Source organism: Carettochelys insculpta, chromosome 2 (genome assembly GCF_033958435.1).
Source record: "Carettochelys insculpta isolate YL-2023 chromosome 2, ASM3395843v1, whole genome shotgun sequence".
NCBI classification, from domain to species: Eukaryota; Metazoa; Chordata; order Testudines; family Carettochelyidae; genus Carettochelys; species Carettochelys insculpta.
Window position 1 is genome coordinate 226,298,519 of NC_134138.1, and position 12,779 is coordinate 226,311,297.

General features: G+C 46.5%; 1 protein-coding gene across 1 annotated transcript in view; it reads right to left on the minus strand.

Moving 5' to 3' along the window:
- Positions 1-3,501: 3,501 nt before the first annotated feature.
- Positions 3,502-12,779, minus strand: part of SCIN (scinderin) — an 87,672-nt gene continuing 78,394 nt past the window's right edge. The window contains exons 12-16 of the mRNA XM_074984673.1: positions 11,916-12,093; positions 11,305-11,426; positions 9,072-9,149; positions 7,536-7,596; positions 3,502-6,554 (exon numbers count right to left, since the gene is read on the minus strand). Of these exons, the coding sequence (XP_074840774.1) occupies positions 6,421-6,554; positions 7,536-7,596; positions 9,072-9,149; positions 11,305-11,426; positions 11,916-12,093 (573 nt within the window). The 3' untranslated portion in view covers positions 3,502-6,420. The remainder of the gene's footprint in view (positions 6,555-7,535; positions 7,597-9,071; positions 9,150-11,304; positions 11,427-11,915; positions 12,094-12,779) is intronic.

Here is a 12,779-nt window from a genome sequence, read left to right on the forward strand (position 1 = left end):
TAAGTGCCCCTGCCTCCTTATCCCCATGTATATAGTTTGCTCCATATGAGGTTTTAGTCATTATTTTTATTATTCCCTATTTACTGTTTACATTGGTCACTCCTGTTAAAAGTTGAGGGTTAAATACACATTTACATTTTGAACCCCTCATGTCCCTGATTACTGTGGGGGAGGTGCGGGGGTGTACATGGGTGTGTGTGTAGGCGAGACCTGTGGGGAGGGGGGAGGGGGTTAGTAATCCCCTCTGCTGAATGCCTCCCAAAGCGCCTCCTGGATCAGGAGCCTGTCACGGTTGAGCTGCCGGTCAGGGGATGCAGCGGGCTGCTGGTAGCAGGGAGGCCAGCTCTGCCATCCAGCTCTGGGGCAGGGTCCCCTCACGTGCCTCGATGAGGTTGTGGCACATGCAGCAGGGGGCCACGACCTGCGGGACATTCTCCACCCCCATATCGAGGTGCATGAAGAGACACCTGAACTGTGCCTCCAGATGGCCAAAAGCACACTCAACAGGATACCAGGCCCGTGTGAGCCGGGTGTTAAAATGGCTCCTGGGAAGGTGTGAGGTAGCTTGTGTATGGCGCATCAACCAGGGCTGGAGTGGGTAGGCCAGGTCGCCCACAAGGCAGAGAGGCATCACTACGTCCCTGATGGCGTGCTCCTGCTGGGGCACAAATGTCCCGGCCTCCATCCTGTGGAACAGAGGAATCCTGCAGGAGCTGCACATCATGTTCCCTGCCTAGCCAGCCAACATAAATGTTTGTGAACCTCCCAAGAGCATCCCCTAACTGCCTGGAGCACGATAGAGTGGTACCCCTTGCAGCTGATGTATCGGCCGCCACTCGGGTGCAGGGCCCTGATGGGGATATGCGTCCTATCGATCGCCCCAAAGCACTGGGCAACCTGAGCACGGTGAAGCCCTTGATGAGTGACTGCATCCAGGGCCCCAATGTGCACCAGCTGCCACACCAGCATGTGGTCGATGGCCCTCACAACCTGCAGGGGAATGGGAATGGGTGCACTTGTGGGTGTACACAGCGGGGTCCCGGCCCCCCCCCGCTGTGGTACGCCTCCAGCAGTGGCCATGCAGTATCCCCTCCGAATCAGCGCCTGGGGTCCACTGGCCCCCTCTCTCCTGCCAGTGGGGTAGAGTCTGGGGCTGGGCTTACCTAGAGGACGACAGCCCCGATGGTGGATGTGCCCACCCCAAACTACTGCCCAATGGATTGGTAGCTGTCCGGGGTGGCCAATTTCCATATGGCAATGGACATGTGCTTCTCCAGGGAGAGGGCCAGCCTCATCCAGGTGTCCTGGCATCGTAGTGTGGGGGTGAGCCAGCTGAAGATTTCAAGGAAGGTCTCTTTCTTCATCCACAGGTTCTGCAGCCAGTGGTCATTGTCCCTCTCCCCCATGACGACCCTGTCCCACCAGTCCATGCTGGTGGTGTGGATCCAGATGCACGGGGCCTGGCAGGAGCAGTGAGGGTTCAGGACCCACAGGCCTGGGCCTCTGTCTTCACAAGAGGCTAAGGAGGGTGGCTAGGAGGATGGCTAGCCTGTGGGTAAGGGCACACCTGCTGTCCTGTGGCTGTTGGGGGTCTATGCCTGCTGGTTGGTGGGCGCTGGACAGGGACCTGGGTCTGGCTTGCTAGGCACAGACATGGCTGGCCTCAGCAGCGTTTGCAGGGAGGGGCTGTTTGGGTGGGGCCTTTTAAGGGGCTCTGCGACTGGTGGCCCCAGAAGGGCTCCCTGGCTGTGCAACCCCATCCATGTTGTTTCCTACCCTGTTCTTCCGGAAGAGTGCCTGCACATGTATAGATGCGCTCTTCTGGAAGAAGGGGTGGCTCTTTTGGGGTCCTGTTGGATGTGTAGACATACTTTTGGGAAGAGATCTTCCGGAAAATCATCTTCAGGGAAAAAGTGCCCTGTGTAGAAATGGCCTCAGAAAGGTGCAGAAGACTTCCTTTAAAAAGCACATACTGTTTCCTTTTCTAGTAAACAGTCCTTACACATATTATCTATAGTGTGCCCTGGACAGGGTTGCACAGAGGAAATTGATAATTGGCTAATTTGATCACAATATTAACTTTCCTTAAGGATCTCCCTTAGGAAAAACTATTTCACCAGGCAGGTGGTGAAGGACGGGAATGCGTTACCAAGAGAGATGGTGAAATCTCCATCCCTAGAGGTTTTTAAGTCATGGGTTAGCATAGTCATGGCTGGGATGATTTAGCTGGGGTTGATCCTGCTTTGGGCAGGGGGTTGGACTAGATGACCTACTGAGGTCCCTTCCAGCCCTAGAATTCTATGAAGTGCAGCAGAAAAGGACCAAGGGAGCACAGTGAATGAGAGGCTGGGTATGAGTCAACAGTGTGCCCTTGTAGCCAAAAAGACTAATGGAGTGCATTAGGAGAAGCATTTCCAGCAGTCCTAGAGAAGTTGTTTATTCCCCTCTATTTGGCACTGGTGAGACCACATCTGGAGTATTGCATCCAGTTCTGGGCCCCCCAGTATGGAAAGGATGTGGATGTGTTGGAGCAGGTTCAGTGGAGGGCAACAAACACGATTAAGGGGCTGGAGCACATGACCTATGAGGAGAGGCTGAGAGATTTGGGTTTATTTAGCTTGCAGAAGAGAAGAGTGAGGGGCTGTTTGATAGCAGCCTTCAAATTCCTGAAAGGGGGCTCTAAAGAGGAAGGAGAGACTGTTCTCAATGGTGACGGGTGGTAGAACAAGGAGCAATGGTGTGAAGTTACAGAGGGAGAGGTGTAAGTTGGATATTAGGAAAAACTATTTCACCAGGAGGGTGCTGAAGCACTGGAATGTGTTACCAAGACAGGTGGTGGAATCTCCATCCCTAGAGTTTTTAAGTCCCGGCTTGACATAGTTGTGGCTGGGATGATTTATGTGGGGTTGATCCTGCTTTGGGCAGGGGGCTGGACTAGATGACCTACTGAGGTCCCTTCCAGCCCTAGAATTCTATGATTCTATGAAATTATATGCTAATAAGCAAGCACTTCTTTGCTGCTCATACCCAGGGGGGCTGACAGGTTGGCCAGGCCCCTGGACAAGGCAGAAGATTTCGCAGGGGGAAATGGAGCTTCTCCGCATGCCCAAAAGGGGCACAGCCTCAGGAGAAAGTGGGAGTGGGGCACCAGTCCTCAGCTCCACCCAGACTGCAGCACATGCCCCTCCCTCACAGTGTTGCTTGGAGCATGTTGTGTGTCAAGCCAACAGCACTATAAAGGGTCTGGGGTGGCCAGGAGCCCCAGACCCTTTTGTAACACTGGTCCCCAGGGCAGTTGCCCCTTTTACTGCTCTCCCCCCATGCCCCTCTGCCTGCAGGCCTGCTCATACCTTAGTCAAGGCATGTTTTGTATAATTTTGTAACGTTGCCTGATGAGCTGGTCTGATGGGTCAACTCTGTGAGTGTAAATTAGCACAGCTCAGGTTTCCACAAGCAGAGAATTAATTACTGGCTGATTAAAATGTTGTCCTAAAAAGGAAGTGAATGTTTGCCATTCTTTTATTCTGATCTGTTAAATATCAATGGGAACGTAAGCAAATATGATTCAGGAGAAAAAGCTTTCCACTAATAGTTATAATACTGGATTTTTGTCATTTTTTTAAAAATGAAACAAGACATCCAAATACAGCCAAGTTGCAATAATACAAACACAAACCATCAACACCCACAATTAACCCTCTGCACTCTTCCAGTTGTTTAAAAATAGACTTAGATTCTCAGATTTTAACATTGTGTAGTATTCCCAGATTCTTACAGTCAGTTACACAGCCGTGCAACTTTGTACAATATTAACTATAAAGCTGAGACTTTTTTTTACTCCTTTGGCTTTAATGAGGTTCAAATTCACCTTAACCATGTAGAAAAAATATAAAAAGCAACTTTAAAATTCCCCTTTCAAATTCGTTTAAAAATACAATTAAAAACCACAATTAGAATCCCTTACTTCAAAACTCATGTTGGCACAGAGTCCCCTTGATTCATCATTGTATATTGGCATTAAAACAAACACTACAGAATAAATGTTGAAAGCATTGCTAAGGGTTTTCAGCTGAATGGTCCCTGCTATCTTTGGTCCCTGTGGCTAAACCACAAACACACCCTATTTGAAAAGGTTTTTCTAAATTCACAACATAAAAATAATCTGCATTCCTTACACTAGAATGGACTATGTGATTCTTTGCAATTTTTGTGAGGGATCCCAGACCAGATTCTACAGTGTTGACCCAGAGCCTCATCTTCCCAGAATACACAGCGCTGTTGAAAGTAAAAGAGGTTCCCCAAGGCATTGGCACACCACATTTGAAGGTTGCTCAGCACCTGAAAAGTCCCAGACTTCCGCACATTGAGCATGTGTTTCCATGCAACATGTTTGGCCAGACAAGCAAATATCTACACCTGCACAGAATGGAGAAGAGATGAATAGGATGGGGAGCAAGACTGTGGCTCCTTGTGACTGGAGTATGCAGTGTGTGCTTGCAGTCAGGTGAATGAAATTATGTGCATTTAGCCATTTTGAAAAGTGTCAGTGACTCCTGCTGCCATTTGGGAGCAATAGCTGGCTTACAAGCAGCAGTTAGAGGAATCTGAGAACGGGGATAACATGTAGCCAGCACTGTCTGAGGGCTCTATAGAAACAGCGTCTGTCACAGCTGACAGTGATGTTGTACGTTCCCATCACATTCGTGCAAGCCTATAGTGTCTTCCCTGCTCAGATGATGTCCATTTCCTGGACTATGTGTAACAAAGTGCCGTTTTCACATTGGCTCTCACAATCCTCATGGGCCTCCTGCAGGACAGAGCTGCCCCTCCTGGATTAGACTACAATGGAAGTTTTGTACTAGTAAGTGCATGGCTGATGGAGACGGGTCATCGGCAAGAGGGACTGAGCATGCAACCATAGGAGCTACAGCCCTGTGCTCTGCCACCTGAGCTGAAAGGCTGTGGAGCTGAGACTTTGCTCTCCCTTGTCAGTGGTCTCAGTGCCAATGGGGTTACAGAAGCACGGCAGCATTTTGTCACATTAGGCTGGGGCAGAGAACCTTCTTTGGGATGTGGGCCACTGATCAACAGAAAAATCAGTCGGGCAGCCACGTGCAAGTGAGAAGCAAAACAATAACAAAACCCTTCAGAGATGTGCCCCCTGCCTCCCCCACCGCCCCGAGAAGCAGAAATAAGACATTCATCACACTACCTTCAAGCTCTACCTCAGAGCTCAGGGAACCAGGAGGGGTTCAGTGCATGTCAGAGCCTGCTGGGGTGGGGATGTAGGGCTGGGACAGGGAGGCAGCATGCAGGAGTGAGCTGAAAGTGACAGTGCAGGGTTGGGGGGGGCATAGGGTGCAGGAGCAGGCTGCAGGTGCAGGGTCTGGGTAGGAGGTAGCATGCAGGAGCAGGCTGCAATGGGGTTGCAGGGCCCGGACAGACAAGAAGGAGGTGCTGGGGGTAGAGGGTCTGGAAGGGGAGGGTGCAGGAGCGGGGTGGGGGTGAGGGATCTGAATGGGAGGAAGGGTGCAGAGTCTGGAAGGGAGGGATCAATGGAGGCGGGAAATGGGCTCCTACCTAATGCAACTCTGGGAGGAAGGGAGGGAGACAGGTGGCTCTGTGCGGTGCTGTGTACCGCTGGGAAGAACCCACCTCCAGCACTGCCTCTGGCTCTCTCATTAGCTGCAAATCAGGCAACAGGAACAAAGGGAGGTTTGTCCCTGTAGCACACAGCGCTGCTTCCCCTGCCAGGCAGAGCCCACAGGCCAGATACAGCCACGGCTTGCGGCTCCCCCTAGCCTCCCACAGTGGTGCAAGCTGGACAGCCCTAGTGCTTCCTCATGGCTTCCTCATCTGGCTACAGCATCAGCACCAGCTCACAGCCCTGCAGCAGGGAGTGGGACAAGCCTCAAAGGCTGGATCTAGGCAAGCTGTAGGCTGTAAATTCCCCACCTCCTGCTTTAGATAAATTGGGGGCAATTCTGCTGCTGGAACTCTTTTTCTCTCAACTTCAGTGGGTCCTTGCTGGGCCAGATTCTGCTCTCCCGTATGCTGGTGTCAAAAGGCAGAATTTGGCCCACTGATGTATGTTAGCTTGTAAATGGTCTACTAATGTGAAACTGATCTACAGTTTTATGTGCAAAGAAAGCATTTTAGAACCAAACCAATGGTATCGTTCCACACAGCGATTGTCTGAAAACTCAACCTGCCACCAAGAACTTACGTTACTACAGTATCATCACATTTAACCTTTCCAATGCTACATTACTCAGAGGAATATACAAACGCTGGGGAATGGGTGACGTCAGCTGCTCAATATCGTTTTACAAGCTAATGCTTAAAAAATGCTAGAGAATAGCTGTGCTCTGATCACTAGCTGTGCTAGTTCTGTACGTAGAAGAGGCCTTCGCTGATAGATCAGTTTTTCCATTTGTTGGAGTCCCAGCCCAGGAACCAGCCTGTGAATGTAGGGGGTTCATATCCTTGCTTCACAATAACAAGTGGAGTCCCCTTATCTCTTCCAGAAGGATCTGTCTCAATATAACGTTTGGCTAAAGACATAACATGGAAAACATTAGTCCATTCACAGAGGGCAAAATTATTAAAATCCTCAGCAAAATAAATCAAGCCATTATTACACCCATTCAGCTTAACCATATCAAATAGCTTTCTCTCTGCTACCAATCAGATATTTAGAATTGTCATCTCAGATGTCAGCTGCAAACATCAGGTACAGTCACAGCAGTCTTTGCCCTGGTCATTCAGGTCCTACCATGTGAGAGGCTCTTTAGTTCCAGAAGGGGTGAAGGCCTCAGGTACTACTGCTGAAATACAGATACTTCACTCACGGTTTTCCCAGGGAAGAGCCTTATGGCTGAATCCAGTGGTTTCCCTCAGTCTGACTACGTGATGCTAGTAAATGCCTGAAAACAAGCTCAGTAACTGTAGCAGGAAAGGGTGTGCCACCATTTTCTGTATAAATCTTGGTATCATAGCTCATACTAAGGGTTAATTCACATCACAGCTGGCACATGTAAATTCTGGCAGCAGAATTTAGCCCATTATGATACAATTAGAGAAGGGCGACAATAAGCAGACTTGGAAGCTAGTTAACTTTCTTTTTTTCTCTTCTCTGGCTATAAGTGGTTTGGGGTCACAGTCTATAATCTCTCCGTGGATAAAAGTCCCTGGGCAGGTTCTGTGCACAGAGCAGCCACAGACACTGGTCCTTTACACTTGATGGTATTTTGCCACATATCAGCACCATGTTGATGACTTTCATTCTTGAGAGAAAGTTACAACTGAGAAGAATAGAGCTGAGTTTTCTGGTGGCCATTGCACCATTTAAAATGCCACATAATGATATCAGAATCAGCTAAGAATGGAACCGTCAGAGTTGCTACCCAAGCTCACTAACTACTCTTAAACACATTCTTACTATAACTGAACTGCTGACCGTTTCACATCTTCTTTCAGTCATTTAATCACCACTGAATCTCTTTCATCAGAATTCTGTCAAATGCATTTCTTACCAGATTTCACAGATTCGTTTCGCTCAGTTTCATTAGCATCTTTACCAATCCAGACAAACACCTGTAAATAAAAGATTTAAAAGTTTATTGTCAGCTATGGGGATTGACTCAGATTTACATTAGTGAAATCTGGTGCAATTCCACTGACTCCATTAGGAGAAAAAAAATGGCAATAATACAGTGACTCAAGAGTTACGCTGGCATCATGAGATCAGAATCAGGCCCATCATACTTAAATGCACAAGTTTTATACAAACACAGTTCTATGTTTCAAAGTCCCTCCACATCAAGGACTTTTGTAAATCCAGTGGTGAATCCTATAGTTTTAACAACATCCTTTACTCCCTCTCTTTCATAGACTTCTCCTAACAGTTGACAGTTGACATTCTTTCAGATTAAGCTAAAAATGCTGGCCCTGATTCTCTTCTGCATTACACCTTGTGTGATCATGCGAAATGGATAAAAATCAGAACCCAACAGGATTCTGGGGAGCATTATATGCTTCCTTGGCACAGGTGGAAGGCACAGGGGCATCACACTCATTATTTATAACCTATACAATGTGAAGCAGAGCTCCATAAGAACTCTTTGTATAGTAGTGTGGCTGGGGGTTGGGTGTCGGGACATGATGGACCTAAAAGCCAACTACACTTGTTTCCTGGGGCGCAGCAGATGTGGCTAACACCCCCTGGCTGCAGTAATAGTTGCTTAGCAACTGTGCTGGTTTCCCACAAGCTGGATGAAAGGAGCAAGCTTCTGTTTTCTCCAACCCCAGTGAAGTTTGCTTGAAGAAGACCAGTTTGCAAAGGTGCTCTGCAGAAGTCTACAATCTGGCCCATTCTCTACCTAATTTTTCTGCCACATATTGCTATGGTCTTCTGCAGGCTACTGTAGATTTCAAAGGGGTGTTTTCCAAAATTTCAAAGGCATTAAACAGAACTGAATAATAAAGTCCAAAGCACGTTTGGGTTGATTTGCAGTGCTTTGTGGTGGCTTATAGTCAAACAGCTTCCATTAGCATTAATAGGAAATGCAACTAAAATCTTGCACGATGGCTTGACAATGTAGTGAATATTCATACTTGTATTCAAATGGCTGAAGAGAAAACTTAGCTCTTTTTCCTTCCTAAGTTATAACTTCACAAAAGCAAAATCCCTCTAGCCTCACAACATACTATTTTTTGCATATCATCATCTTCACCCCTTTATTCTTTATGATAATTCTCTTAGGCTAGGGGCTCAAAATATCACGTGCAATTTGCATTGCACAAATTGCATAAGTTATTTTGAAATAAGTGCCCATTTCAAACCTCCCTCTCATGAGGGGTAGCAGAAATGAAATACCAGACAGCCCTGCTATTTCAAGCATGGTGTTTAGCCGCAGGGTTTCTACTTCAGGATACAAATGTGTCCTGAAATAAAACCCTCAGTGCAGCCTTACCCATACTGTTTTCTTGCTGGTTGTCCATCCAGAAACTGTTCTTAGTAGTAAGTCCTTTTTCTCACCCTGTAAAGCATTGTAAAGTACATAGCTTACCTGCTCCCAAGTGTCTAGCAACATGACATCATCTTCAGCTAAATCATCCTGAGTGAATTCTCCTGGGACTTCCTCAATCTAAAATGGATAATAAAATAGGTATTATAAGCAAGACTTTCCATCATGCTTAAGTTTGAAGAAAGACGAGACTTTGAAAAGAAATGAATCTAAAAACACTCATGCATTTGGCTTTTGGTTTTTCTTTTCTTCTGCAGAAGTAGGTTCAAAACTGATTTTCATCAATGAGTGAAATGCAATAGACTGCTGTGAGCAAATAAGACTCTGACCATCTTATAACTGCATTTTCAGTGTTACGCAGTTGGAAGTCTGTGCTCAGGAATGGCCCAGATTTCAAATAGCAGCAGTGAGTATTTTAAATCAGGATTGAGATGTACTGGTGAACAGGCACAGGCACTTACATGCACTAAATGCCTGCACAGAGCCAAAGTTGCAGCTTGCATGTTCACAGGCATTAACATTTACCAGGTATCATGACACAGATTAAGGGAAGGAAGGCAATAACTTTGATGTGCATTCCAAGGACTCAGTCTTGAAGTGGCAAAATTCCCACTGACTTACAGAATAGGAACTTTCACTTGACTCACGAATTTAGGCTTGGGCCCCAGGAGAGTGAGAGGCGACTTCTTCAGAGATGTTACAGATTAGTAGGAAAACAATTACTTTTCAGCTGCTGTCAAGCAGGAGAGGTAGTAGTTTAGTTCAGCTGGCAACCAGGCTGCCTTTATTTGATGTGACTGAACAGCTTGTCTGAGCTTGGTGCTGAGAAAATGCTGAAGGAGGAGGGGGCAGAAGGTGCAGAGAACTTTCTCTCCCTCCTCTCTCTTGGGAGCATGTGCAGGAGCTGGGAACGATCAGCTCCTTGGGCTATCCCAAGTGCAAAAATTTGGGAAGGTGATCACTGAAGTGAGGCAAGGTTCCATGGAATTCAATAGAAAATGTCGATTTTGGCTACAGGGATTTAAAAAAAAATCTTGTAGGATCTTTAGAGCAAATTATACTCCTTTGTTGATTTCCTCGGGAGGGTTTGAAAGGGCTTCAGGAAGGACATGCTTCTCCATTCAATTTTATAAGATCAGTCCTTTTCCAAGAACTTGACTGGTTTCATCTTATTTTAAACGGAATGGGACTTTTCCTCAAGGAGCCTAGGGAGAAGTTCCACTCCCTCCATACCCGTCAGCAGGGTTTGGCCAAGAAAGTCACCCTTTCCAAGCATGGGCACAGTGCCTGTGGTTTCAGAGCTCCATGATCCTGTGTGCCTCAGTTGCAAAACCAGCTCTGAAAATGCCCTTACCTGTCAGTGCAGCACCCAAACTGCAGGTAGCAGACACTAAGGCTGGGTCTACACGTGCCCCTTCCTTTCGAAAGGGGCATGTTAATGAGCAGGTTCAAAATATGCTAATGAGGCGCTGCAATGAATATGCAGTGCCTCATTAGCACAATTGCGGCCGCGGCGATTCAAAAGTGCGGCTTTTTCTTTCGAAAGAAGGGCTTTCGAAAACTGGGGGGGTCCTTTTGGAAGGTCCCATCTCCATGGGTGGTGAGCAATTCGAAAAGCCGCAGCACTTTTGAATCGCTGTGGCTGCCACTGTGCTAATGAGGCGCTGCATATTCATTGCAGCGCCTCATTAGCATATTTCAAACCTGCTCATTAACATGCTCCTTTCGAAAGGGCGGGGCATGTGTAGACCCAGCCTAAGAGGCATACAGGCTACTTCCTTCATAAGCATGCCTCTACCCAGAACTCCTTAAGACATTCAGGCCTGTGTCTGCCCTATGTTCTTGCAGCGCTGCTTAACCCTCTAACTTTCCACTGCCACCACCACCACCTCCACAGGAAGCAGCAGTGTAGGCCACAATTTTTGATTCTTAAATAAACCTATGAGCATGCAAGTTTGGTTTTGACACATTCTTCTTTTCCCTCAAACATTTTTGTCCCACCATGCTGATCTGCATAACACAGTAAGAAGGAAATAGTCTTAACCTTTTATTGCCCTCCAGCAGTCACCAGTTCATAACATGGTTAGCCCAAACATACTTCATCATTATCATCTTGTGCTGCTTTATAAGCACTGGGGTAATAGACTAGTAATACACAAAAGGTAGCATACCGTGTCAAAGGAGGCCTGAGAAGGTGTTTCATCTATTGTCTATTTTTGCCCAATGTGTCAGAATAGAGAAAGAAACGAGAGGAAAGTATTCACCACATACTTACAATAAACCTGCCAGTCTTATTGGAACAGCCATAGAGACGAGGAGGGTGGTCTTCAGAGTCAGTTAGCAGCTGTGCTGAAGTCTGGTATTTCTTCTTACCTCCAAGTACTCTCCAGAATTCCTCTAGAATACACATGATATAATCTACTTGGTATCAAGGTTTATATTTTCTTCTTTAACTTGATGGATATTGTTTCAAAAATCTCCAAACAGTATACCCTTTGCCTGGCCCATAATGTGTACATTTTTCTTTAACAATATAATTTTTCCATTGTTTATAAAAGCTCATGCAGATATATTCATGTGATTGCACGTAATTACACCTTACACCCTCTCTCTTGAGTCACTCAATATGGCTAAATTCTGTTGCACCCACTGCAACTCAATTGACTTCTATAGGGCAGCATCATTTGGAAATCAGCTTAGAATATGGGCATGTACCCATATTGCAAACTACAGAGCCAGATTTTCAAAGAAAGGGAAATGTAACTGTTTTGTCCACAAAGGTGTGTATTTGCAAAAACCCCATTTGTATGCACATTTGGGACCGAATCCCGTGTGGTACTGTGCACCCTCTGTTCCCACTGAGCAGCCAGATCCCCCAGAACTAACCTGGTTCCTGGCCTTCAACAATCCTAGCAGTCTGACATTTCAGAATGCTGACTACATATTGAGCTCCTTTTTCCTCTTCTTTGCTTGCCCCCTTTCCTATCCAGGTGTAGCCGGAATTTTTTGGCAGTTTCAAAACAAAAACATCATTGGAGTTCAACGAAGTTGCATCGACATCAACCTAGACAAAGAGCGAGATGGTTTCATTCTTCTGAGTTTTGAATATCCCACATAGCCACCTTTCTGCACACTGCTGTAAAGCTGTTGTACTGATGTAAACCCAGAGTAACTGCACTGCCTCCTGTGGTGTCTCTCTAGATTTACACTACTGTAGCTTAGGGCACAGCTGCACTGCCACTGCAGCTGTAACCTCCATCCCAGGCAGACATAAGAACACTAGATTTTATTCCAAGACCCTGGGTTTGTACTTAGACAACTAGCCAGTCCTGCTGCAACTATACTGCTGCTTTTCGTGTTTTGGTAAAAATTAGCATGCACATGCTACCCCAGCTGAAAATCACATCTCCAGCTCCAGCATAGACTTACTCTTACTATTTCACTTGAAACTGCCAATTGGCTTGGAGGAATAATTTTAACCAGCTGTACAGGTTTGGGAAGACAAGGCAGATTTGATACTATCTTTTAATGGAGCAAATTCTGTTGAAGAGAGATGAGCTTTCAAGCATACATTTTGAGCTCTTATTCAGGCCTGAGTTCTGGTTAGTTACATATGCTCAGCTTTGTCTTTAATTATCTACAGTGGGCTTTCTTGCAACTTCCCTGAAGAATCTAGTACTGACCATTGTCAGAGATGTTATACTGGACCAGACCTGGAATGGCATCTGAGTCAGTCCAGAATGGGAGCTC